At 43.3% G+C, this 24,095-nt stretch overlaps 1 protein-coding gene across 2 annotated transcripts in view; it reads right to left on the reverse strand.

Moving 5' to 3' along the window:
* Positions 1–548: 548 nt before the first annotated feature.
* The window catches only part of shisa9a (shisa family member 9a), a 61,754-nt gene continuing 38,207 nt past the window's right edge, over positions 549–24,095 (reverse strand). For both annotated transcript variants that reach the window (XM_030399995.1, XM_030399994.1), the window contains exons 3-4: positions 22,385–22,561; positions 549–11,268 (exon numbers count right to left, since the gene is read on the reverse strand). In XM_030399995.1, the coding sequence (XP_030255855.1) occupies positions 10,295–11,268; positions 22,385–22,561 (1,151 nt within the window). In that variant the 3' untranslated portion in view covers positions 549–10,294. The remainder of the gene's footprint in view (positions 11,269–22,384; positions 22,562–24,095) is intronic.

Consider the following 24,095-nt stretch of genomic DNA (forward strand, 5'->3'; position numbering starts at 1 on the left):
GCTGACTAAAATCTATCTACCTGATTCAGGCAGAAATGCTCACTAACAAGTTAATGTTTTGAAGTTTTATTCACAGTTAAAAAAAAAAAAAAAAAGATTTTAACTAATGTCCTTCCTCGTCACCTTGTGCACACTGCTATCAATCAAATGCCTACTGGGAAGAAAAAACCAGATGCGGCTGTAATGAAGCAGCATTTAATGTACAGGAGAAGGATGAACAGGTTTGGAATTTGTTTGAATCGTCAACCCTCAGAAGACAAAGCAGGAAGCGGCGGTGTGTGAGCCCCACTTCCGAATTTGACTTTGCTGCTGTATATAAATGTGTTTCCAAAGTTAGCCCAATCTATTCCATCAACATCTACTTAACATCAAATGTTTGCCGGGGAAGCGTGGAGCCGAGGGGGAAACGGGGGAGGAGGACGCTGGGAGGGGAGATATGAAGAGGAAGAAGGAGGAGGAATAAAGAAGATCTGAGTGCCGTATCTCAAAAGGGACAGAGGCACAAAAGAGAATAACAGGCGACACGAAAGCAAGTCAAAAGAGAGGAGTTTTTACAGAAGTCATCTTTTATTGCCACGTAAGAAAGTTGTATATAGAACAATGGTGATATACTGTCAGATGGCAAATCAACAACAAAGGAAGAAACAAAAAATATCCCAGTCATCCCTCCCCCCCAAAAGAAATAAAGGTAAACGGACAGATTCATAGCAACACTATGGTAATATATTTCCTGGACAAAACGTCTGCTATATCTCTTTTTTCTAACAATATTTGAATAGTACCAAAATACAGCTTTTTCATAACTAATCTCCACAAATTATAAAGTCAGTAAACAGTAAAAGGACGATGGGGCATCACGGTGCATATTATAAGCTACTGTGCAAACAATAGCGGGAGATGGGCTCTACCATAGAAAATATGCTTTACTAGTCACGCATAAATGCAGTGTCGGGGGCCATATGTATCCATATACACATATGCATAAATACCACGACTGGTCTGGACATCAAAAATAGAAAAATTGATTCTGATATAATTTCCGTACGTTATGCATGATTAACACCAAAATGAGTTAATCAACGAGTTACTCTATAAAAGGATACGATCGCTAATGGATAGTAGACATATCGCAAATAGCTTATTGATTCTTCAAAGGTAATGGAAAAGAAATCCCTCGGCTCAGAGGTCTAACAGTATTTTTCACATCCACCGTGATTGATATCCTTCCGTTAATTTCTAACAGCAAATATATTTCACATAGGCTCATGATAGAAAAAATCATACGTACAAAGCACACCACAGGAGCAGACCCCCCACCCCCTTTTTGAAAACAGAAGTTGAGCGTTACTGGACGACAAACACTGCGTCTCCCTCCTGCCTCTGTGTGCATAAGTAGACAGCTCCGGATCGGTGAGAAAAGACATTTGCGCATTAAGACCGATGCTATACAAAGTCGTAAACATAGCTGACGAGAAGAACCCCTTTTGATAATACAGTGATATATAGATTAGTTTCTTTTGATCATACAGATGCTGCACGTCGTAGGCTGTAATGTTTTTACAGCGCTATCCAATCCGGCAAACGGTAAAGGATAAGAAAAAGCAAAGAGTGGCGGAAAAGAAATCTGGTAAAAAAAACAAAAACAAACGTAGCTTGTGTTTTGAGCCCTTTAGTGTCATCCCCCGATGTACTGTACATATCCCCTGTGTCGATCATGACTCACTTTCTGCTCTTGTATTCCAAAGAGGATACTGCATTTTATCTGTGGTAATCCAGGAGGGGAAAAAAACAAAAAAGAAAGAGACTTTCTTCACTACCTCCCCGCCGAGAAATGAATATATACAGACTGCTGCATTGACATGAACAATCCATGCTTCACATCTTTAGCTTAAATACAGAGTGTAAAAAAACCCTCGACCCAACAGGAGCTCAAGTGTTCCTTGTGTGTTAGTGACGGTCAATTTGTCGATGACTGATTTGAAAAACCATTGATACAAGTCTGTGCGTCTACATGTCTGTGACAACATGAAATCACTGGACAGAGGAGTTTGTGTGTGTGTGTGTGTGTGTGTGTGTGTGTGTGTGAGCCAACAGTCATCTCTGATTCACAGTTTTTTTTGCCTAACGGAGCCGTTTAGCGCTCACGTGCCGCTCGCCGCCAACATTTGACGGTATCAATAATTCAAAGCGTCCTCGCGATCAAGATGTTGACATTAGGTCCCTTTTTCCGTCTTTGGAACTGAGTCCCAGCACAGAAGCCTTCCCTCACATTTGTCTGAGTTTTTCGGTGATTAAAGACCACAGTGAGAACTCGTAAAGCCCCCCTGGCCACTGGTCCCAGTACAGTTCCTTTTTTCCCCGTCTCTTATTGAATATTCCTCGTAGATACTCCACTGTGTGTTTTTCTCTTGGCGGCTCGCTGCTCTGCCGAACAAGAGAGCTTGATTTCGGCACGACGCGCCTAATGGGGTTGTGTTTTCTTTCTTTTTTTTTTTTTTTTGGATTAATACGCCTCTCTCTCTCTCTCGCACTGTTTTTCTCTCTCAGCGAGAGAAGTTGGATCACAATGCCCATTTTTTCATATCCCATTCACACCTCCCATAACTGCCTCTCCCCCTCTGTCACCTGCCTCTCTCGGTCTCTCAGTGAAGCTTGTGTGGGCTCGTGGCAGTGTAAGCTTTTGTGTTCCTCTGTGTGTGTGTTTTTTTTTTTTTTCTTTCTCGTTTTCTAGCACTTGTCAATGTGTGTTTTGTGAGTGGCTAGGTGGGCGAGTTTGTTAGGTGTTTGCCCTCCAGTCTTGTTTGGAGACATTTCATTAAATTTTTCAAAATCTCTCTTGCTCATCTGCCACTCTCACCGTTTGCTTTCATTCGTGCCCTTGTTACGACACAGTACAAGACTCCGCCACCACGCGAGGCCCACCGGCAAACTTGGCATTAACACATATTTACCTCTATGGGCAAGACACAAAACACTACAGCTAGAGCATAAAAAAGTGGTGGTTACATCGCTGTGAGAGGGTGACACGTGGGCCACATTGCCTGGCTGAGCGGCACGTAATGGCTGCATTGCTGAACTAACTACTGTATCCTTCTAAATGGACTTTGCCTTTGACAATGATTAATAAAGATGAGGATGTAATTTTCCTTTACCCTCATTGAGAGAGAGTGAAAGAGAGAGATTGAAACTGGTATCATGTCGATATGACGTCCACAGAGGGTTTTCAGGTCTCTTGATGATGCCAAGCGGCAGCCTCGTGTGAGCAAAGCTGCTGATGCAAGGCTGCTTAAGTGATGCTGCTCGAGCCACGCAGATCATCCACAGATTGTTAACGGGTCGATTCTGTCCGTAACATGCGGAAGAATTAGGTGAGACTCGCGCAACTGCAGCCTCGCATGACACATGGCCGTGTGAGCCACGCAGCTGATCTAGCTATTTTACATGGTGTCGTAATGGAAAGCAAGATATTGCACCATGCACACGTGCCGCGGGATGTGCAGACATGGGCATGGGTCATGTAGCATAATGGCTCAGATGGTGCAGGGGTTGAAGAGCTCTGAGGGTGTGACCCACAGTTAAACCCCAGGTAGGGCACAGTTGGCAGTGTTTTGCTGGTGGGAAGCCAGTCGGGGATCATCGTACTAGTGAGCGGTTGGTTGGGGCTCCTGTGCATAATAAGTGGGGTGGAACCTGGGGGGTCAATAACCAGAGAAGTTTCGGTAAAGATCTTCACTGTTGGCAGTACATGGGACACATGTTACTGTTTGCAGGACAACAGGAGGGGTGAGGTAGTGACGAGGACACAACTGTGGCAGATGCCAATTTGGGGGCAAATCATATGGAGCACATAGCTCTAGCTTGCTGATTTGTGTGACTTGACTGCAGTAAAATCAATATAATAATAGGTAATAGGTCTCACTTGTTTCTAATGAGGCCCCATGTGGTAATTTATACTGAAAAGATGGGCATAAATTCAGTCAAAAAAAAGGTAATATATTAGATAGTAACTACAGGTCACGAGGCCAGAGCGTATTCAGTTGAATTAACATCACAAAACTGGAGGCTGCATGCTCGACTGGCCTGACTCTTGCTCCTGCCTCCGTTGCTGATCAGTGTGCCAGCAAACCGCTGCACCCTCTGACTTGGGTCGGATTCCTGTAATTAGGCCAATTGCACCTCCACTCTTCATTTGACTTCCATTCAGACGGAAAGGGGGGAAAAAAAGAATAATAATGAAAAACCTCTGGGCTGTGGAAGGCAGCGCACCTACAGGGGCAATCAGGACCTGAGCGGTTTGGAGCAATGACTTCGCACTGAGCGGCGATCCCTCTCTGTATGTGGGACTCATTTGGCAGTGTCACAGGAGGCAGTATGACACAGAGAGGTGGAGGTGATCACTGATGCTATACTGCAAGAGGTCAGTTACTACAGAATAGCCAGCTGGGTTAGTCAGTTGGTCTGATTGACTGAAGGGCTGGTCAGATTAAAAAGTCGGTAGTTGTACAAATGTCGGGAATCTGACAAATAATAATTTCACTGCTTCCTGTTTAATCAGCAACTGTAAGAGAATATCCAGAAGTACATTGGAGCCATATTTCAAAGTCAAACAACATATTTGATAAACCATTATCAAACGTTAATATTTAACCACTTGCTAGATAACGTTACCGTTTGATTACATGCAGCGCCTTTTATACTTCCAGGCTTAAAAATGGGTCCAATGTGATGTTAAACTAATTTATGCCTTTTGTTTCACATGATAAAACACTATCCAACAGTAACGTTAGCCGATAAGTGGTTGCGAGTATTAGCTTTTGTCTAACGGAAGCGAATGGTTGTCAAATATGTATTTTTTATCTTGAAACATGACGTTCTGTTGCCCCAGATTTTTTTCTATGCATTGTCTTTTTAGCTGCTGTTCAATCAAGAAGCAGGGAAATGCTAACAATTTGACAGATTCCCTCCATTTATGATTTCTGACCTGGCACACCGCTGCACGACATTTGAGCTTCCCCACCCTGATTGTGACGCTCCACTGTGTGATTATGGTCTACTGTAGCTCTCCAGGCTTCTTTTTGCATTGTCTGTACTAGGCAATTCACTCTTACATGGCATTTTACATCATTATAATAAAGTAATCTGAGGTGGGAAAAGCTTGTTAGCACGCTTGCTAGCTAGTTTGCTAAAGGGACTTATTTGCAATCCATGCATCTGCGGTGGAGCAGTTTGTAGTCCAACAGAGGGGGTCATAGCTAATAGCTTAACTTTAAGGGCTTGCTAATTTTCAACAGCTGAAATTACCACTGCATCATATCAGTTCACAGCAATCATAGCACTTTATACTTTTATATTCATGGGCTTCTGTTGTATTTTCTGTTATTTATTTTTTTGTCCAGCTTCCCAGGGACAACAGATACTAATTAGCCCCTAGCTAACTCTGGTGCAGTTACTTTTAATTGTGCTCTGTCCCTGCAAAATAAAACAATAAAATAAATAAATGCTGTTTTCCTCTTGGAACTGAGGGTGTGTTGCTCCAAAATAATAGTGGAAGAAGTGGGGAGCAGGCATCGGCAACGAGAGGAGAAAAACAGAAGCTAGACGACTTCAAGCTCTGTCAAGAGAGAATCCGAAGAGGTAAAGCTGATTGCTCTGGAGGGAAAGCAACCATCTGTGATCTATAAAATTGTCCTTCAATTTATGAGAGCATGTTAAATCTCCGGTAGTAACGAGTGGTGATGCACAGTGACCTGTTTTTCTTTGGAATCGGTCGTTCTGATAGTTGTTTACGAGCCACTCAATGTACCAAATGTCTTTACAAGTACAAACATGACATTTTATCGCCAAATTGTGTTGTCAAGGCGAGAATCTGGCAGATTATATGTTCAATAAGAGATGAACGCGCAGTGTTCCAGAGCCCCTGCTGGCTCTGTTACTGAGCTGGCTGCTTTTGAGCCTGCAGACTACCTGCGTCTCTTTGTCTCTGCTGTGGCATTTTTTGTCCGACTGACTCGTCTGATGAAAAATGTCAGACATGACTGCCTCCTGAACCCGCTCATCTGTGGTCATGACCCTGTCGACCGTGACGCAGCCCGCGCAGCCAATTCCCCGCTTTCTATCAGGTTTATTTTGGCTGTTACGGTGAGCGAAGAGAAGGGGTTTTTTTGTTTACCAACTGTTTCCACTAGCTTGCCTGCTTACAATTGTTCCAGTGGCTGCCTTTTCCAGAGCTGAATGAGCTTTAAGGATGCAGCGGTACGGGAGGGGGGGGCGGCATGGAAGGTTCATATTTCCACTTCTCCGCCTTGCTGGATTAAGTCAATTGGGTCTGATATTGCACATCCTGAGCAAACATTGACCTGCTTCTCAACTCTGTCACAAACAAAAACCACCAGCTGTCGAGAAAAGGAGGAAATAAATACGAGGAGGAAGGGGGGGGAGAAGAAAAACATCGAAATTTGCAAAGGATTCCCAAAGGACGCGGACAGCTTTATGGGATTGCGAACTCCATTTATATATGATTCACTTTGTTTGGTTTTGTTTGTTTGAGTCTTGACTCCCTCAGAGACGACGCTCACACGGCAAAAGTTGGATTCACACACACACGAACAAAAAAGTTATAAAGCGAGAGATGTGCGCGGTGTTCAAGAGGACACACAGTGGTACAAAATTGCAAACTGAATTACATTTTTTGGCACACAGAATCAATCACTTACATTTCCTGCTAGAACAATGCACAAGGGGGGGGGGGGAACCAATCATGCCTTTCAAGGTGGGCCCCGAATCATCATTATTCACTGTCTCGTCACGACTGCACTCCACCATCACAGGAAGGATTCATCACATTTTTTTGTTTGTCGCAGGTAATTTTTTTCTCTCCGCTCTGAAGGACGTGGAGTGCGGGAGCGAAAGAAGAAGGAAAAGATGAAAAGAAAGGTTAAGAGAGAAAGGCCTATGTATATCTTTATATATAAAAAGCATAATATCAGTTATCGCTACAAAGGGCCAAGGTCTGGAGTTTCACAGTCTTTCATGTACAACAGGCGCAGTAACAGTAACAGACTCTTTGTCTCCCTGCTGCGAAGTCGCCTGCTGCTCGGCACTGTGGGAGCAGAGGGAAAAAGCAGAGTCCACCCTGTAATGTTTTTATTTTCCCCCCCGTGCATGTGTCTGTGTGCGTGCGTGCTTGTGTTTAGGTGTGGGTGTCGTCGCGGTGGCACATTTTTAACGCTCCGATGACTTCTTAAATCCTTTTCCGAGCCTTCAATTTAGTCCCACGTTCCTAGTCATGTGACCCGTCGAGGCGGCGGGGGGTTCCACAGCATGGGGCCAGAACGTGGACCCCCTTATCTCGCCGCTCAACTGGCTTAGTTGTTTCATGTGGCTTTTGATTTAGAAGCTGTAGTATTTGCACTCCCCCCCCCCCCCCCCCCACACCCTCCCTCTGCACCTCAGATCTACATGCAGTCTGGATACACAGTGTACCCGAGCTTCTAACAAAAATGAAATCCAATGTCTTTTTTGTCTCATCAGATTTCAATGTGCACCTCTTCCTCTTTCTTGTATTTACATGTTTTTGTTTTTGCTTGTTCTCTGCCCTCACAATCTGTCTTTGTTAGTGTGATACTGCCTGCTTTTTGCTTGTGCTTCGGTTAGACCTGCACACGAATATCCAAGACACCTCCAGAGATGGTTTTAGGCAATCCAATCGCACCGTCCTCGTTGTGTCTCGGGTGCGTTCACATTTTAACATGGATAAGCATTCTCCGATCAAAAATCCGATCACTCAAAAATTGCATCTCGATGGAAAGTGTGAAGCGGTGGCTTGGAGGTGGAAGCAGCACTTTTAGATAACACGGTTAAAATGATAAAAATGTTGCTGCAGCCGCTAATAAGTCTCACATCATTACAATTCAAGCAAATTGGCTTGGAGAAGCCCTTAGAAGATTTGGCCTATTTGTCAGATTTAAGGATTTATTTTTATGTTTGAGTCATGTAACCCAGATAGTTTTTTTTCTTTCTACTTCTTCTGGTTGTGATGGGTCTTTTTTTTTTTTTTTCCCAGCGAGATCCGGAGTACAGTGAGTGATCTAATCAAGCCTAGTTTCTTGTGTCTTCTTTTACGAGCAAGGAAATGTGGTATTTTTATTCCGGTTAGACCCACTTTTCTCAGTGGTTTCTTGCTTTTATCTAAAACTGGAGGAGTAGAACATCCTATGCAAAATCTGTGCAGAAATAGAAAATGTTGGGCAGCCAAAGCACCTAATGAAATACGTTGTCATATCGTTGTACTTTTGACTTGTATTTTATGTGTACTATCTGCGTTCATACATACATAAAACATATTTTTCTGTTAATTCAGTCATTTATTCTGCATCCAGTGTGATGATTGCTACATTAAAACAGCTCTACTTTAGCATCCTTTATTTATTCTTTAAAAAATATAGCTTGGCAAGCCTCCAGGAAGTTACTCCGAATAAGAAATATTCTGGCATGACATGTCGTGACAGCCACAAACTAGATATAATTTATTAATTAGTGAGCTTTTGAGGTGCTTTTAGGCAGGAATTTGCTATTTGTTTCCCCCTGTTTCCAGTATTTGTGCTAAGCTAAGCTAACTGACTGCTGGTGGTAACTGCATATTCAAAGGATAACTCCACCAATAAATACATACTAAAGTGTGTTTATTGGTTTTGGGGAGTACCACTGCATGGTCAAAAAGAAGTATCAGACCTTTTGTAGCTGATAAATTGCCACCCAAGTTGCATTATGGGTAATGTAGGTGCCAGGTTTTGAAAAAAGAAGATTGCGTGGAATATAAAAAGTGATATCTCTGGTTCTGCTGAATCAATTCTGATCATTTGATTATAAACTGACTATCCTGCACCTACATTACCCACAATGCAACCTAGCAACTGAGTGACATCACTGGAGGCAATTTATCTGATTACATGCAGCTACCTCTGGAGCCACAAATGGCTTTGAACTACTTTTTTCACATATGCAGTAGTACTTCTCAAGACCTGTAAACACACATTAATGTGCAAAATTGTTGGAGTTAACCTTTAACATGCAGACGATAAAAATGTATTAATCTTATCATTTAAGTCTTCGCAAGCAAGCAAAAAACATCAAACTATTCCTTTTATTGCGCAACCTTTTTTGTAATTTAAAACTAAATATTTATTTAAAAACTGTACCCTGTTATTTAATGGTTACGGTGGGTCATTCTGACTAAGCGGACTAAAGATAACAAATATGTAAAAATGAACAAAATATCACCCATCTGTAAATTCATTCTAAAATGCTTGGTATCTCTCTTTAAAATCTCATAATGGTCAAACCCTGGTGTATTTCTACAGCTTATGTTTGTGTTTGCGTCTGTGTGTGTAGAAGCATGTGTCTGCATGTGCATGAATGTGCTGATTTGCATGTTGGTGTGTGTGTGTGTGTGCGTGAGAATCATGCTCGGAGGAGCCTCTGCTAGCTGCAGCATCATCCAGATGCTGCCTCCTTATCCCTCCTCTGGGCCAGCTGTCACCACACAGACGAGATCAGACGAGAACAATGCCAGTGTGACAGCCTCCATTCTCTGTCCTGGAGCCTTGCGGAAAAGGGCGACCTTCAGCTGCAGAGCTCATGAAGGCGCTTCTGAATTGCCACAGTACAAAGCCCTGTATGTCTACAGTCCAAAGCCCAGCACCCTCATCGTGTGTGTCTGTTTCAAAGCCCTCAGGAGATTTGGGGGTGAATCATGAGGGAATGTCATTCCTTCCAAACCAGATGAGCAGAACTCTTGTTGCAAGGTCTGTTGGTAAACTTACTGTATTTCCTTGCCAAGATGCTTCGGTGCTTTACACTTGATCCCTTGTATTGCTTCTCAGGTTTGGTTTATAAAGCCAATCCATTTTGTCATCAGCAGTCTCTCACTTTGTCATCTGTGTGTAATACTCAGATATTGTTATCATTACCGAACAGTAGCTGTGAGACAACACTCAAGTGTACATCCCTGCTCTGTAGGCTGTTTGAAGTTATGGTTACAGATGCCACCAACTTGGACGCCATCCTCTTGACAACAAGGGTCTATTCAGTGATTTGATTGGTGAACTCTGTTTGTGAAACGAGGACCACTCAGACACAGTGTCACTGTCCCAGCACATTCACCAGTATACCAACGAGCCACAAGAACACACACATAGATCTGCACCTTCGACCACCCCAGGAGTTGGTGTCTCAACTCATGACATTACTTGTGCCACCACTCCACATGCATCCTTTTCCCCCTTTTCTTCCTCTCTCACACAGTCACCTCTGTCTTGCTGTTGGTCACAAAGTAGGGCTGTGTGGGGAGGAAGTGTTGGCTGTGGCTTTGGCCTCTGGAGCTGTGGAGCTGGTTGGGCTCCAGAACGGTACACTGAGGCCGCTTGTGCCCGTAAGACTTCCTCCGGCCCACGGTCTCAGTCCCATCCCAGCCCTTCAGCCCAAGCCCCATTGCATGCCCAGCCGCGATTGTGTTGGAACTGTATGCCAATGGGCGGCCCATTGTAGCTGAGCTTGGGCCAATGACGGCCTGCGCAGCCCTAGAGATGCCCAGGGAGGTGCCACCTGGCATTGTCCCTGCCATGTGTGCCAGGGAGGTAGCCCCGAGTCCTGGCGGCTTGCTACTGTGGCTATGAGCATGAGGGTGAGAGCTGTGAGAGCTGTGAGTGGTGTGTAAGGTGTGAGAGGTGTGAGAGGAGTGTAAGGTGTGAGAGGTGTGGGCAACGTGACCATAGCTGCCTTTGGGTTTGTGGCCATTTGGCTTGAGTCCAACTCCTCCTCCGCCGCTGGCCAAGTGCCGCTCTGTCGGGAGGGTTGAAACAGAGGAGACTCTGGGCATCTCAGTGACATAGGTGGCCACTGGCTCTGGAGCCAGTGGACCCAGGGAGGTCATGGGGGTCATGGAGGACATTTGGGTGAGGGAAGTCATGGGTGTCATGGAGGTCATGGGTGTCATAGAGGTCATGGGTGTCAAAGAGGTCATGGGTGTCATAGAAGTCATTGGTATCATAGACGTCATTGGGGTCATGGAGGTCATCTGGGTGATGGCGGGGTTGATGGGATTGGAGGTCATTGGGTTGGAAGCCATGGGGTTGGTCATCGGAGGGGTCATCGACGACATGTTGCCCATGGATGGTCTGGAGTTGCCCATGGGCTGGAGAGGAAGCCCGCCTTTCGTTGGCAGCTCCACCATCAGCCGGCGCTTGTAGATCTCACCATTGTACTTGGCAGCTGACAGAAGAGGGAGAGAGATAGACAGAGTTAGTAAAATGTCAAAGTGCAAACAGACGACTTTTCTCTCACTAAAAGTTCTGAATGGTATTACTGTTGGCAAAGACATGTTTTAGTAGCAACTACTAACAACACAGGACAAGACATGAGTTTATTCAGTAATTTCAAAAATCAGTAAATATTGAAAGAAGATAGAAATGGCGCCGGGCTGCAAGCCTAACTGGCTCAGCAGTCAGCCTCCATTTTGCTTCGGATATATTCGCAGACAACATTTCATTGTGAAAGCGAGGTTGATAGGGAACCACTCTGAACCTAAATGGTGTCATTATCCTAAACCCATTACATTGTGCAATCAATATTTACTTCATAATCATAAAAACAAGTTGTCTGTCGCCAGTTTAAGTGGACATGAAAGAGCTGCGAAAGAGCACAGCTGAAATCTTGGGCCAAATGTTTTTAAAAAACTAAACACATTTGTGTCCTCAGTTTGCCTCTTTCAGGGCTGTCAGTTATGAGGAAACAATGTCCTCAGCTCCACCGTTTTGCTACTGTGCTACAGAAAGAATAAAACCTGTTATATGGAGTGACTCATAAAATAAGACTTTAAGTGCAGTTTGTGGATCAGCTGCAAACTAAGACATGCACATGTGAGTACACACACACACACACACACACACGGGCAGAAGTTTGGATAGAAAACATCCCATCCATTTTGACTCCCACAATCTGAAAAGGTCGTATAACAGACCCCCCCATATATTTTAACTTTGTTAGTCAGCCTATTCTCATCCACTGCAACTGACCAAGCAGGTGTCAGGGCTTCTGTGAACGCCTGCATATTGAGGCCTGTCGTGCCACCGGAGGAGTTAAATCAAAAGGATAGCCCAGAATGTCTCCTCCACCTCGCCTCTTCCTTTCTTATAAAGCCAAGAAAGCATCTTGTTTCTGTGTGGTGCGAAGGTGTTCACTCTGATAGTGAGAGGAAGACTACTTGGGAGAAAGATGTGAGACCATTACAACATGGTAGTCATTTTTCAACATGACATGTTTTTGACGTATAATAAAGAGAAGATTTCAAGAAGAGTGTGTCGACTGCCCTTTCTGTGGTGAAATCCTAACTAAAGGTAGTGCAATTCCTAAGCTATAAAGCATTCTGATACGAAGTTGTGGATCTGAGTTTGCATACACAGCATTTAAACGAGTTTTTCCTGAGGCAAAATGTCTTTGGATAGAAAGATATGGATTTGTTTATGTGAAATTGCGGTAGGGTTTTTTTTTTTTATGATTTCACATGCCATATACAGTATCCAGTAGGGTCTATCTACTGGTGGGTGAAAGTGTTGCCAGGTGGGAAATGGTAAACTATCGCACCGGAGGCTTAAAATGACTGATGTATTTTGGGGGAAATTATCTTAATAAGTGAGTCATAACCACGAGAACAAACAGGCGTAAATGTGCAATTCTGCAAAACACATTTTTAAGATTTAAAAACAAACTGGGGTTACTGGTGCATTCAAAAACAACTCAACTCAATATACGGGATTTTGTTTTCTTTTTTGTCAGAGCATTTGATTTATTTAACTTCAATAGCTATAATATTTTTCAATCAGCCAAAAAGAGCAAAAAGAAAAAAAAAGCTGTTTTTTTTAAGGGGAAAACTAAAAGTAAGAATAAAAATGACTACATACTTTAGGTTGAATGTATTCACATTCAGAGTCACACTTTACAGAAAATTAACATTTATCTATCTACTTATACGCGGCTGAATCAACAAGCACACATGCACACACACAAGCAAGTCAGCCTCACTTTGCAGTATGTGTTGGTGTAAGCATCTTCCCATATCTTCTGTACACCTGTGTGTGTGTGTGTGTGTGTGTGTTTCTCCAGCCTTTGAGCAGTCAGCTTTAACGCCTCACATTTCCTCCCTCTGTCAGTCACTGTCACCCAAGCTACAGTCTCTCTTATCGCTGCGAAATGTGACCTTCTTTTCTGTCAAATTCACGTTCACGGTCGAGTCATTACTCTTCAGCCCTTGTTGCTCCACGTCCTTGAAGATAAAGTTAACACACTCAGCGAGTTTGCTTTGCCGCCGTAACTATAAATCTGGTTTATCGCTCTTTGAACGGGAAGAGAAACGAGCGAGGGAGCAGGAGAGAGGCTTGTGGGTGAGGAGGGAGAGCGGCGTCTCACCCGCCGAGTCGCCGCTAGACCGCCCCCAGGGATCAAACTTGCTCAGGCGACAGGTGAATCAATCCGGCGGCAGTCAGCTCAACGGTGCACACATCCAGCGGCGTACGTGAGTGGAAACGGAAAACACTGCTGTTTCGCAGTGTGGGCTCTGCATGCCTCTGACCGAGAAAGGCCAGCACCCCACTGAGACTCGCACACATTATGCATCACAAAAAGAAAAAAAAAAGTCAAGCACTGCCTCTCTGAAGTCCCTCTGCGCCAGTAACATAAAAACCTTATTAAGATTAGACCAGTATGTCAATCTGCTTTTTATTAGCCAATCAAGTTGTCTACTGCCAAAGGTTTGTAAACCCGCAATAAATGTATTTTCAAATTTGAAATCATGTTTTTTTTTTTTTTCAAATTCAAAGACCTAATCTATCCCTGAGATTTTTTTTTAATTGTCTCCGAAAAATGTGATTTCAGTTGAGAGTTTTATTGTCTTATCATGACGGCAATTTGTGAGGCTTTACTCCAAAAGGGAAAGTCTTCACAACTGAATGGTTTGTATTCTTTGGCAGGGAAATGCTCTAATGTAAAGATAGTGGATGTTGGCACAGGGTGTGGGATGTGTTCTGAACCTCCTCTCTACAAAGCATCACCTATTATCTCTGCCATGGCAAAACAGTAATGTCAGGCAAAGGGGCTGAACTAGTGGCAGCTGTTTCACATAAAATGGGCTATTAGACAAACAGGTACAAAGGGCTTGTGCGCTGTTATTAAATGATAATGGTCACAGACATTTCAGTCGACCTGTCGGCGTGGCCCGAGGGATGCTGCCACCACAGTTCAGTCCACAGCTTTGATCCATCCTGAAATATCTCAACAATCATTTTATTGGTTGCCATGAAGATTAGTACGGACAGTAACGGTGCCTAAAGGATTAATTTGATTACTTTTGCGATCCTCAAACTTTCCTTTAGTGTCACCGTGAGGTTGAGAATGTAGGTATTTAGTAAAATGTAATTATTGGGAACTACAGGAGGTGTTGCCATGAAATTTGCTATAAATATCCAAATGATGTTCATTCAGTCTGTTCGCCCCGCTGCCATCTGGGAAAAGATACAGAAGTATCCACTGCTGTACCACCAAACTACAGAGCAGCTTCTTTTCTCAAGCTTCGAGACTCCTCAATTCATCCTCTGCTATCATCCTCTATCAGCTTCTTCATCTACTCTACCTCTTTTTGACAACCATGGCTGTAATTGAACCTCGAACCATAAGACTTTGGTGTCTTTTTCATTCTCGTGCCACTCTCAGGTCAACATCTGACTTTTGACTTTGGTTTATGACTAAATTACCCCCAAAACTAATGACACTCCAATTAGCCTGAGCTGCATTTGGTGTTTAGTGTTAGATAGCAAATGTTAGCATTGTTAGTGAAGAAAAACGTTGTGGTTGTTAACATTGTGAATCGAGATTTATTTTGTGTAAAATTTCTACATGTTTTCTCTTTCTCTCTCCCTCCTTCCCTTTTTTTTTTTTTTTTTTAGGGTCATGGTGCATTGTTTGTATGTTTTGTAATACCTGCTTTAGGACGACAGATGAAATTTAGCAGTTATGCTAACTCTGGCATATTTACATATTTTTGATGCTCTTTGATATGTTAATTAATATGCATTGACCTAATCAAATAAATAAATAAATAAAAAAAATTAAAAAATTGTCAGCGTGTTGCCATGTTAGCATTAGCATTTAGCTCAAAGCCTTGTTGTGTGTAGAGCTTACTCCTGTCAAGTCATGCTATGGCGAGAGGTGAGAACCCACAATACGATACGAATCATGACGCGTTGCCCAGGATAACGATAGTATGACAATACAATGGTTTTGGGATGACTGATACATAGCATGGCAAAATGGTACATTTCGATATCTGTCTAACTGAAGAATAAGAATAAAGGCTGGAATTATGTATTTATTCAGTGCATCGTGGTGTCTCTTTCACAGAATCTGACAAAAACTGAGTCTTAACTTAGTGCCTCTTTTGCACACACACTGAGAGCAACTTGTTCATGTCCATGTGTGTTGTCATTACAATGTAAAAATGCCATCCACTGCTGAAAAGCAGTTTTGGAATTCAAATATTTAAAGGAAAGATACCACTAAGCCTCAATAAAAACCGATAAGCCAGCAGCCATACACTGGTTGTTATCATTACCGCTCCTGTGAGAACATGGTCATCTGTTGAGAGTTCATGGCAGTTTTCAGATTTTGCGTCAGACTTGGGCCATAATTTGTCTTTCGTACACTTAGAAGTTTGCATCCTCCTCCGGGTTGAGCTACAGGTCTTTATCCAGGGACCATTGTTAGTTGGTTTTAGCCTTGGTTGCAGTCAGAGTTCGATAAAGTGACCTTATATAGATGCGCGGGGGGACAGTGGAGATGGCTATTGATTGACAGGAGTGTGGCTTATCAGCTGGATGGTAGACCGTTGGGAAAGTGGCAGAAGCAATTAAAGAAAAGGAAAAGAAGGCAATTGGGGAAATGCTGTTGATCTTAGACTCGGCTCTATTTCTCAGGGGGTCAAAAGGTGGCGATAACATTGGACTGTGTCGTAGAAGAGGAGAAGAAAGAAAAGCCCATTAGTGTTGCTCAAGATTAGCGGAGCTCTCACAAAGGTGACTCCAAAAAGAGCCAACGCTGGCATTTTAGTTTTGTTTGCCGTCATTTAAGCCCTCTCCCTCTCTTACTTTGCACACACGTACATATTTTTCCCGGCTTGTGTGTGACGCACCTATCATTTGACTTCCAGTAATGGCAGCTCAGCCTCTGGAAATTCAGGCTTCCTGTGCTGTATATCTCTGAACAGGTTTCCAATCATTTCATACGAACCTCCTTGAATACAACTTGTGGAATGGAATGCTGTCAGTAAAGTGTGAGCCTGAGGGGAGGGGGTCCCTTCAATTACAGAAACGGAATCAGATATGAGCCGCTATAAGGGAAGATCCAGATTAGCAGCCCAGCGATTCTTTAAGGAGGAATATAGAGCATAATGGTTTGAGGTGGGAGTCGGGGGGGTGAAGAGGCAATGGTGCGTGTGGGAGACAAAAGAAGCCAGAAGAAACGGTAAGAGAAAATGCACAGGTGAAAGCAGGAGGCAGAAGACAGAAGCAAGGAAGACGAGGCGATGGGAAATGGGGAGAGGTGGGGGGGATGGAGCATGGAGGAAAGGTGAGAAGAAATGAAGGGGGGAGGGAGGGAGGGAGGAGGAGGACGTGGGGGAGAAATACCAGCTGAGACATTAAAGGAAAGAGGAGCAGAAGTGAGGAGGGAAAATGGTCTCTGGTAAGTGCTGAAGGGCCATTTTAAATGTAAAGAAGCAGAGAGGACGAAGTGGGGTTGGGAATAAGATGTTGACAGATGTGTGGGAGTGAATTATTTTTTTTAGATTCAAAAATAAATTTATGGATTAGAACGTGTCAGAATTTCAAATGAGGGGCGATTCTCTCCACCTGAGGTGTGGCGAGCTGTCAAGAAGCCGTATGTGGAGTGAATCTCTTCGCCTGAGGTGTCGGGACTTGTTGGGAAGTCAGATGGGTGGCGCATTTCTTTGCCCCAGGTGTGGGGAGTTGTCAGGAAGTCAGATGAGTGGCGAATTTCTTTGCCTCAGGTGTGGGGAGATGTCAGGAAGTCAGATGAGTAGCGAATCTTTTTGCCTCAGGTGTTGTCAGGAAGTCAGATTAGCTGACAGTCATTGTCTCAAGGGATCATTTCCCCTGGGGAAGGCATGATTAACACTTGACATAAATACGTAAAGGCGATCTGAATGTCCAGAGAAAACATTCCGCTCGGGTCCTCCCTTCATGCTAAAGAGATCTGATTCATCACATAAAGTCAGTTATTCTTCAGAGAATTGGCGTCACTCAACTTTAACAAGGAGAAGTTCCTTTACACATCGTTAAAAGTTATTGTAATTTCTATATTGATGCCGAGAGTCAACTCACTCTCAGTGATCTAAATGAACTCCACTGGTAGCTTTGCAATTTTGTATCCCATTAACTTGAAAAGTGTACACTTTACAGTAGCTCTAATATAATTCTGAGAGCCCACCACAGCTTCTCAGATTGATTTTACCCCCTTCAGGCAGTCGTTCCCTTTCAGAACTGCACATTGTAAGTGCCTCAGAACAGCAATCAGTCACAGCGAACATTCAGTCTGGTACACTTCCGTCCAAGTTTTATGCAGTCAGGCTTTTCTGAGAAACGATGTCCTTGTTCACAATGAAAATGAACGATAAAACATTTGAATTTTGGAATGGCTGACCTCCACTTGGAAATCTCACAATTCAACTTGATTCAGAATTCATTCACAGTTTAAAATGGTTTCCCTCTTTCAAAAATCAGCAAAGGGCTGCAAGAGTTTCAAGCTCTTACACCCATGCGGGCACATTTTTGTGTTTTTAGTCTGAAATACCATTAGGAGCACAACCGGCAGTAATTAAGCTTCATCTTGAGGTCTTTGACAAAAAAAGCACAGAGAAGTGTGTGGGAGTTAGCAGCTTTCTTGTTTTAAAAGGTTTGCATGTTGCTGTGGTTCTGCCTGTAGTTAAATCAAAGTGTAATTCACTGACCAAAGTCACTGATCTAAATATCTTTTGAGACGCAGAAGATTCTGTGTTTTGAGAGGAGAAAATGTGGTGCACTCTACCAGCAAACACTGTGAACTGTAGGATAACTCCTCCTTTTTGTTCTCTCAATATAACATTGAAATATGTTCAATGGGTTTCTTTTCCTCGCAACTCATACCTAGGGAGTCCAATATCAATGTCTGTAACTTCCCTTTGAATCTCACACAGTCGTAGAGCTCCTCCATAGCAATATGTCACAATCGGAGCAACTGCACAACACATGATCATATACATATCGGCAAAGTTGAGTCATAGATGTTTTCCTAAACCTTACCAAACTGTCATTTGACCTTAACAATGATTTAAAAAGGCTTTCTGGCAGAAAGGAAATGCATGTCACACACAGCAGCCAAAGGTTAACTTATGTACGTTGTCGACATGAGACGCTGAGGGAAGTTACAAAGCTGCATCACTATTTGAAGACCTGAGATGGGAACGTGCTGTGTTCACATGTTGTGTCTGTTCCCAGAACATCATAATTTATGTTGCTCCAGGACCATCACTGCAACTAACCAATCATGCAGCCGCTTTAACGACTGGTGTTGGTGTTGTTCCAGGAACAGTATGATTAATGTTACTGCAGGACCACACTTTCAACTTACCAAACAAACCACAACTAAAACCGCCATCGGTGCTGAGTGGGTAGCACTCTCTAGCAGGAGACAAGGGTTTGCATACCGCTTCAAACATACTCTTATCCTGCTCACTTCTCACTTTCACACTAATTATACAATTTTTAGCTCATTTTAAGTTTTCTTCTGCTGTTTGGTTTGGTTTAGACAACTAAAAGACTTGGTTAGGATCAGGGAATCTTGGTTTGTACTAAAATGGACTTGTTCACAACATTAATCATGTGTTTGAATAGATAGCTTCTCCCACATGAATATTATTGCCCGAGTCACTAACTGATGGCATTACAGAAATACGATTTATCAGTTTTAATGATGTCCCAGTAACATTAATTATGATGTTTCAGGAACAACAACACAGTATATGTGTACTCACATACACCCTACAATGGTGGAGCAACGGCAACAGTCTGTTATGTCTTATCCAGCACTCCACAATTTAAAGAAGACAGGAGATTCTTTCAGCTATGGCATTTCCCCTTGTGTCATCATAGTGTGACTGCCTAGCATGCCAGTCAGCTTTTTGTGCTATCACATGTTGCTGAAGGTGCAAAGCTAAAATTTCCCAGGCTGAATTGGATTCTGTGCATCGATCAGTGTGAGTGTGGCTGCATGCACCAGACCGTGACCCCGCCAGATAGCAAGAGTGTTCTGGCCCGGATCTGGCTGACACCAGACACGTCCATCGGGCCCACATGCCTCGTGGGATGATGGCACCAGGGCTGTACGCTCTAGTTTGCCAGATCTGAGCTACAAGCAAGGCTATACCATGGCCACATGTCAGCCACGAGCGATCCAAATAAACCAGAGGTGGGCCAGATCCGGCCCACCAGAATAGAAATAAACTGTGGTTCAGATTTGGCCCGGCTCACCATGGCCTGCTTGTGGTTTTGCTTCTTCCTTGCACCATTTTTCAATCAAGCCACCTCAGCTAAAACCCCTACAGGTAGAGATTTTCTACATTCCCCATGTCCAAGTGCCTTCCTCTATCCTCGGAGCCTGTGCTGCATCCATGTGTTGGTGTAAAGTGTGGTGAGATGAAAGGAAAGCTGCAGCCTGACATCAGAGACTGAGGTCTTCTAGTTGAGAAACAGTGAGGTTACTTCCCTTTCCTAAAAACTGCAGAGTCTTGTGGCTGCGCTGCAGTCTGATCTAGCAAAGCTCCTGTCTGCTGAGAAACTGGCATCTCTGCCTCTCCTACGATAGATCCCCTCTCTCCTGAACATTGGTCGAGAAAAGAATCATTTTGTTCTTTGAACCTGGGGGACTGACAGCAAGGCGTCTCTTATGTGGCATTTCAGATAACTGACGGTTTTATGCAATCAAACACAGTTGTAGCAGTGCTGAAAATATCTACCGCCTGATGTCTATGTTTAGCCAGTCATATGGGAGTTTTAAAAATACAGCATCAAGCGATGAAGAAGCCAGGGTCCAGGACTCGTGATGACAGTGTTAATCAGCATCCACACTGATGTTCCGTACGCTGGCTTTCCTTTAAGCTCAATCATGATGTGTCACTTTTTATTCATCTGTTTCTCTGGCAAATCTCTAAACTGCTTCTGTAATTACACAATATCTTCCCGCTATTGGGGCAAAAAAAGCAGCACTCAGCATAAACAATCATGATAATCTGGTACAGTAACTTGTCTGCGGATGAGTCAGGGGCCCCGCCACATGCAGCATGAGGTAGGATCTGAATCAAATACTTTACTTTCTGCTGCTTGGCATGCAGGGAGAGGCTTTTCAGAGACAAAATCTGTCTGGTTGTTTTCTAATAAAGAGTTCAAATGCAGACAAACAGCATCTGGTGGCTGGACCTACAGATATATAGATGTGTTTATAGATAAGAACTGGCATGAGCGAGCGGAATTTTGATCCAGACACACCGAAGAAATTCGCGAGTCAATCTCCCATGAATCCACGTTACGAAATAGCGATGCCACTGCCAATAACATCTGGGCACGGTGAGGCGAATTCAAAACCAGCTGCACCGGCGACTGAGCTCATTGAATTTGGTGGCGTGCATTAAGCTGTCAAACAGCTTGATAAGCAGGCTGTTTGTGTTTTACAGCGTGGTTGGTTTGGTAGCGCGATCAATAACACCTGTCAAGGCTGCCTGCAGGAACGCGATAGTTTAGTCACATCGTCCCTGGACACCTCCAGGAAAAAAAAAAAAGAAAGAAAAAAGAAATCATGCGCTGCCCTTTGTGTGTGCATTCGCGAAAATGTTCTCTGCCAGCTCAGGATGTATCAGATGGTGACTGCGCTTACAGGAATTCCCAAGATTCATTGTGGTGATGATGCCCCCCTGTCCAAAAAGCTGCTACAGTCAGAGCCAGCTGCAACAACTGGTAAAAACAAACCCTGTTTTTATTTTTTTTTTATAACCAGTGAGCAGTGTACTGGGGAAGATATTCAGCGCTGGGCTGATAAACCTGACGCATCAGGGCCACTAAAAATGTGTGTTTTTTTTTCGATGTTTAGAATAGACATAGGGTTGAGCCGATATAGAAATGTTCAAACTGGCTTGATATAAGGCCTAAGACAAGACCGGACCACTGTTACTGAACTTACTACTACACTAGAAGTCGTGCAGGACTCCCAAAAGGAGAGTAATGAGAGCCCATGAGTAAGAGTGCAGCCACACTATAGTCCATCAGGGCAACTGCAACAAATCGTGTCCTCATTTACCACAACAATTTGAATTAACTTGTCTTAGTCCAAAGTTCACCAACAGAATTATAAATAAAATAACTTCAGCTAAAGCAGTCACGTATATGACGCCTGAAAGTCAATGAGTTTTCCACGACACGCTCCTGTGTTATTGTTTCACAATAAAAGCCTGGTTAAGAGATGAAGGGTGTCTGTCCACTGAAAGAGTAAGAGGACGTATTTTAAAGGAAGTCATCTGAAGCAGATACAGGAAGTGTGAGTTTATATTAACAGCTAAATGCAGTAATTTATGCAGATTAAAACAAGGCCTTGTACTGCAGGCTACAACAACAGTGTGTAAAGCTAATAAGCTGCAGCATAACCTGCACCAACTCGTTACTGATGGGAGTTTCCTCTTGTTGTCAGCCAGAGAAGCATAGCGTCGCTGTATTCAGGGCTCTCAGTTTTATTACAACATAATAAGACATAAGCAACGCACCACTAAGCTGAGCTAACAGGCTATCCCGGGGCTCCTACGAATTAGCCACATGCTGCTGGTTCTCTCCGCTTTTTCACTTGACACATACCGGTCCAGTCGGTTGACACAAAATCAAATTGGTTGGAGCTCGTCCACCTGACCGGACCGACAAAATCAGAAACCCACTGAACCCTATCACAATTAAATCTTCCAATCCCCATTCAGCAGAGGACAAAACCAGTTAGCCGCTCTAATGTTCATGCTCTCTGGGCTGCACAGTGTTGAGGCTATGCGGGAGATCCAGGTGATTTGTTTTTAGTTTCATGCTCTGCTGAACAGTTTTCATAGAAATGGACGGCGCCCCGCCTCCTACACTGTACAGATTTCCCCTTAATAGATCCATGGAGCACACTGCCTATATCAAACAATAAAACAATCCTCTGTTCTTTACTTTGTCTTATAATTTAAAGATAATAAGAGAACTTGACAGACACTCACCCACAGCCTTCAGGGAGGCGTACTTGTTGATATCCTTGTTCTGCTGCTGCTGCTGTTGCTGCTGCTGCTGCTGTTGCTGCTGTTCATAGACGTGGGCCAGCTGGCTGAGAGCAGGGTAAGGGTGCTGCTGGCCCATGTTTGAGCCTGGTCCAACGTTGTTGTTGATCTGACCACCCTCTGTGGACACATGGAAGGACAGGGTTACAATCAGGTTTAGGACGGGTACATGGAAGCATCTTCAGCATCTTAACAGGAAGGATCTCATACATATTCCACTAACACAACCACCCCTTATAGATACTCAGTGATCTGCTGCTTTAGAAAATAAAGTCAACGCTTCACAAGTCTCAGGACGCATTAACATCCATTCATGCCAGCACCATCAGCTAGTGGACTCCTGCCATCATTCTACAGCTGCAGCTTATTGTATATAATGCTGCCTATTACGTATTTGGACAGAAACCAGAGTGTATGTACACTGATGAGATACATCTGCTTTCTATAACATGAGATTTAACCGATAATTGGACTTTGCATGCCAGTACATTTGTGTCATTATAAGAGCGACAATACTCGAGTTTTTATTAATTACTGATTACTTTATCTGAACGGTGTCAGTGAGCCCTCTGTGTTAGGTTAAAGAAATTTCCAGTGACTTTGAATTAAAACACATTTTTTAAATAACATGGCAATGTTTGATATCAAAATGAGTAATTTCATCCTCTTTCTCAGCCTTCCCCCTTGACCTTTTTTCGTGAGTTGTTTTATGGGACTGTATGACCATCTTTATAACGCTGACCTGAGGATAAGTTTGCTGCTGCGGCAGGAAGGCAAACTCATCACATTCAGCCATTTCACTTCATTGTTTTGGCGTTTTGTGCAACATGACCACTGTTCTTAGATGTAGTTGTCACGTTTTGGACGTTTATGTCAGTGTTCACATCTTGGCCAGAGAGGACAGATGGTTTGAAGGACAAGTAAAACAATCCATCTATGTCAAACTGGGATGACCATCTTTGAACAGAGGAGGCGGCTCACAACACTACTTATCACCCACCTACAGTGCAGTGCTGAGTTCCCTCCCCAGACAGCTTTACAACCATTTACACCTGGGCTCACCTAGACCTATTAACCCACATGAAGGCCGGTTGGGTCAACATCCCACAAGTTGCCCTAACAATTCTGAAACTCAGAGCCCACACATGTCCTTAACGGCTCTGTAAGGACACTCCCACACAGAGTTTAAAAACCTGCAACTCCCCTCCAGTTATTTAGAAGTGAAGAAGCCTATTGGATGAGAGGTGAAACAACTCCAAGAAACCGAAACAAGCCCAGTTGCCTATGATAGAGCACTTAGAAACACTTATTATTATTCTAAGCTACTTGTCCATTATCTTTATTTACATATTTTAAACAGTTAACCGTCACTTTTAGCTAACTACTTACTACATAAGCTAACATGTTATGCTATTTATCCATTATACTATTTTAATCCTTACCCTTTTACCTGATGCAAAAATGTATCATTAATTTAAGTAACCATTACCCATCACTTTTTAGAGTTTTTCTGCTTCCTTGTTTGCTTGCTAACTAGTTTTGATGCACTCCTAAATACAACCTGTAGTATTCAAGTGTAACAACTGACTCACAATGCAGATATATTTTGCCACCAAGCCTTATTTTTCAAAACGAGTTGAGCTACTCCGCACTC

Source organism: Sparus aurata, chromosome 20 (genome assembly GCF_900880675.1).
Source record: "Sparus aurata chromosome 20, fSpaAur1.1, whole genome shotgun sequence".
NCBI lineage: Eukaryota > Metazoa > Chordata > Actinopteri > Spariformes > Sparidae > Sparus > Sparus aurata.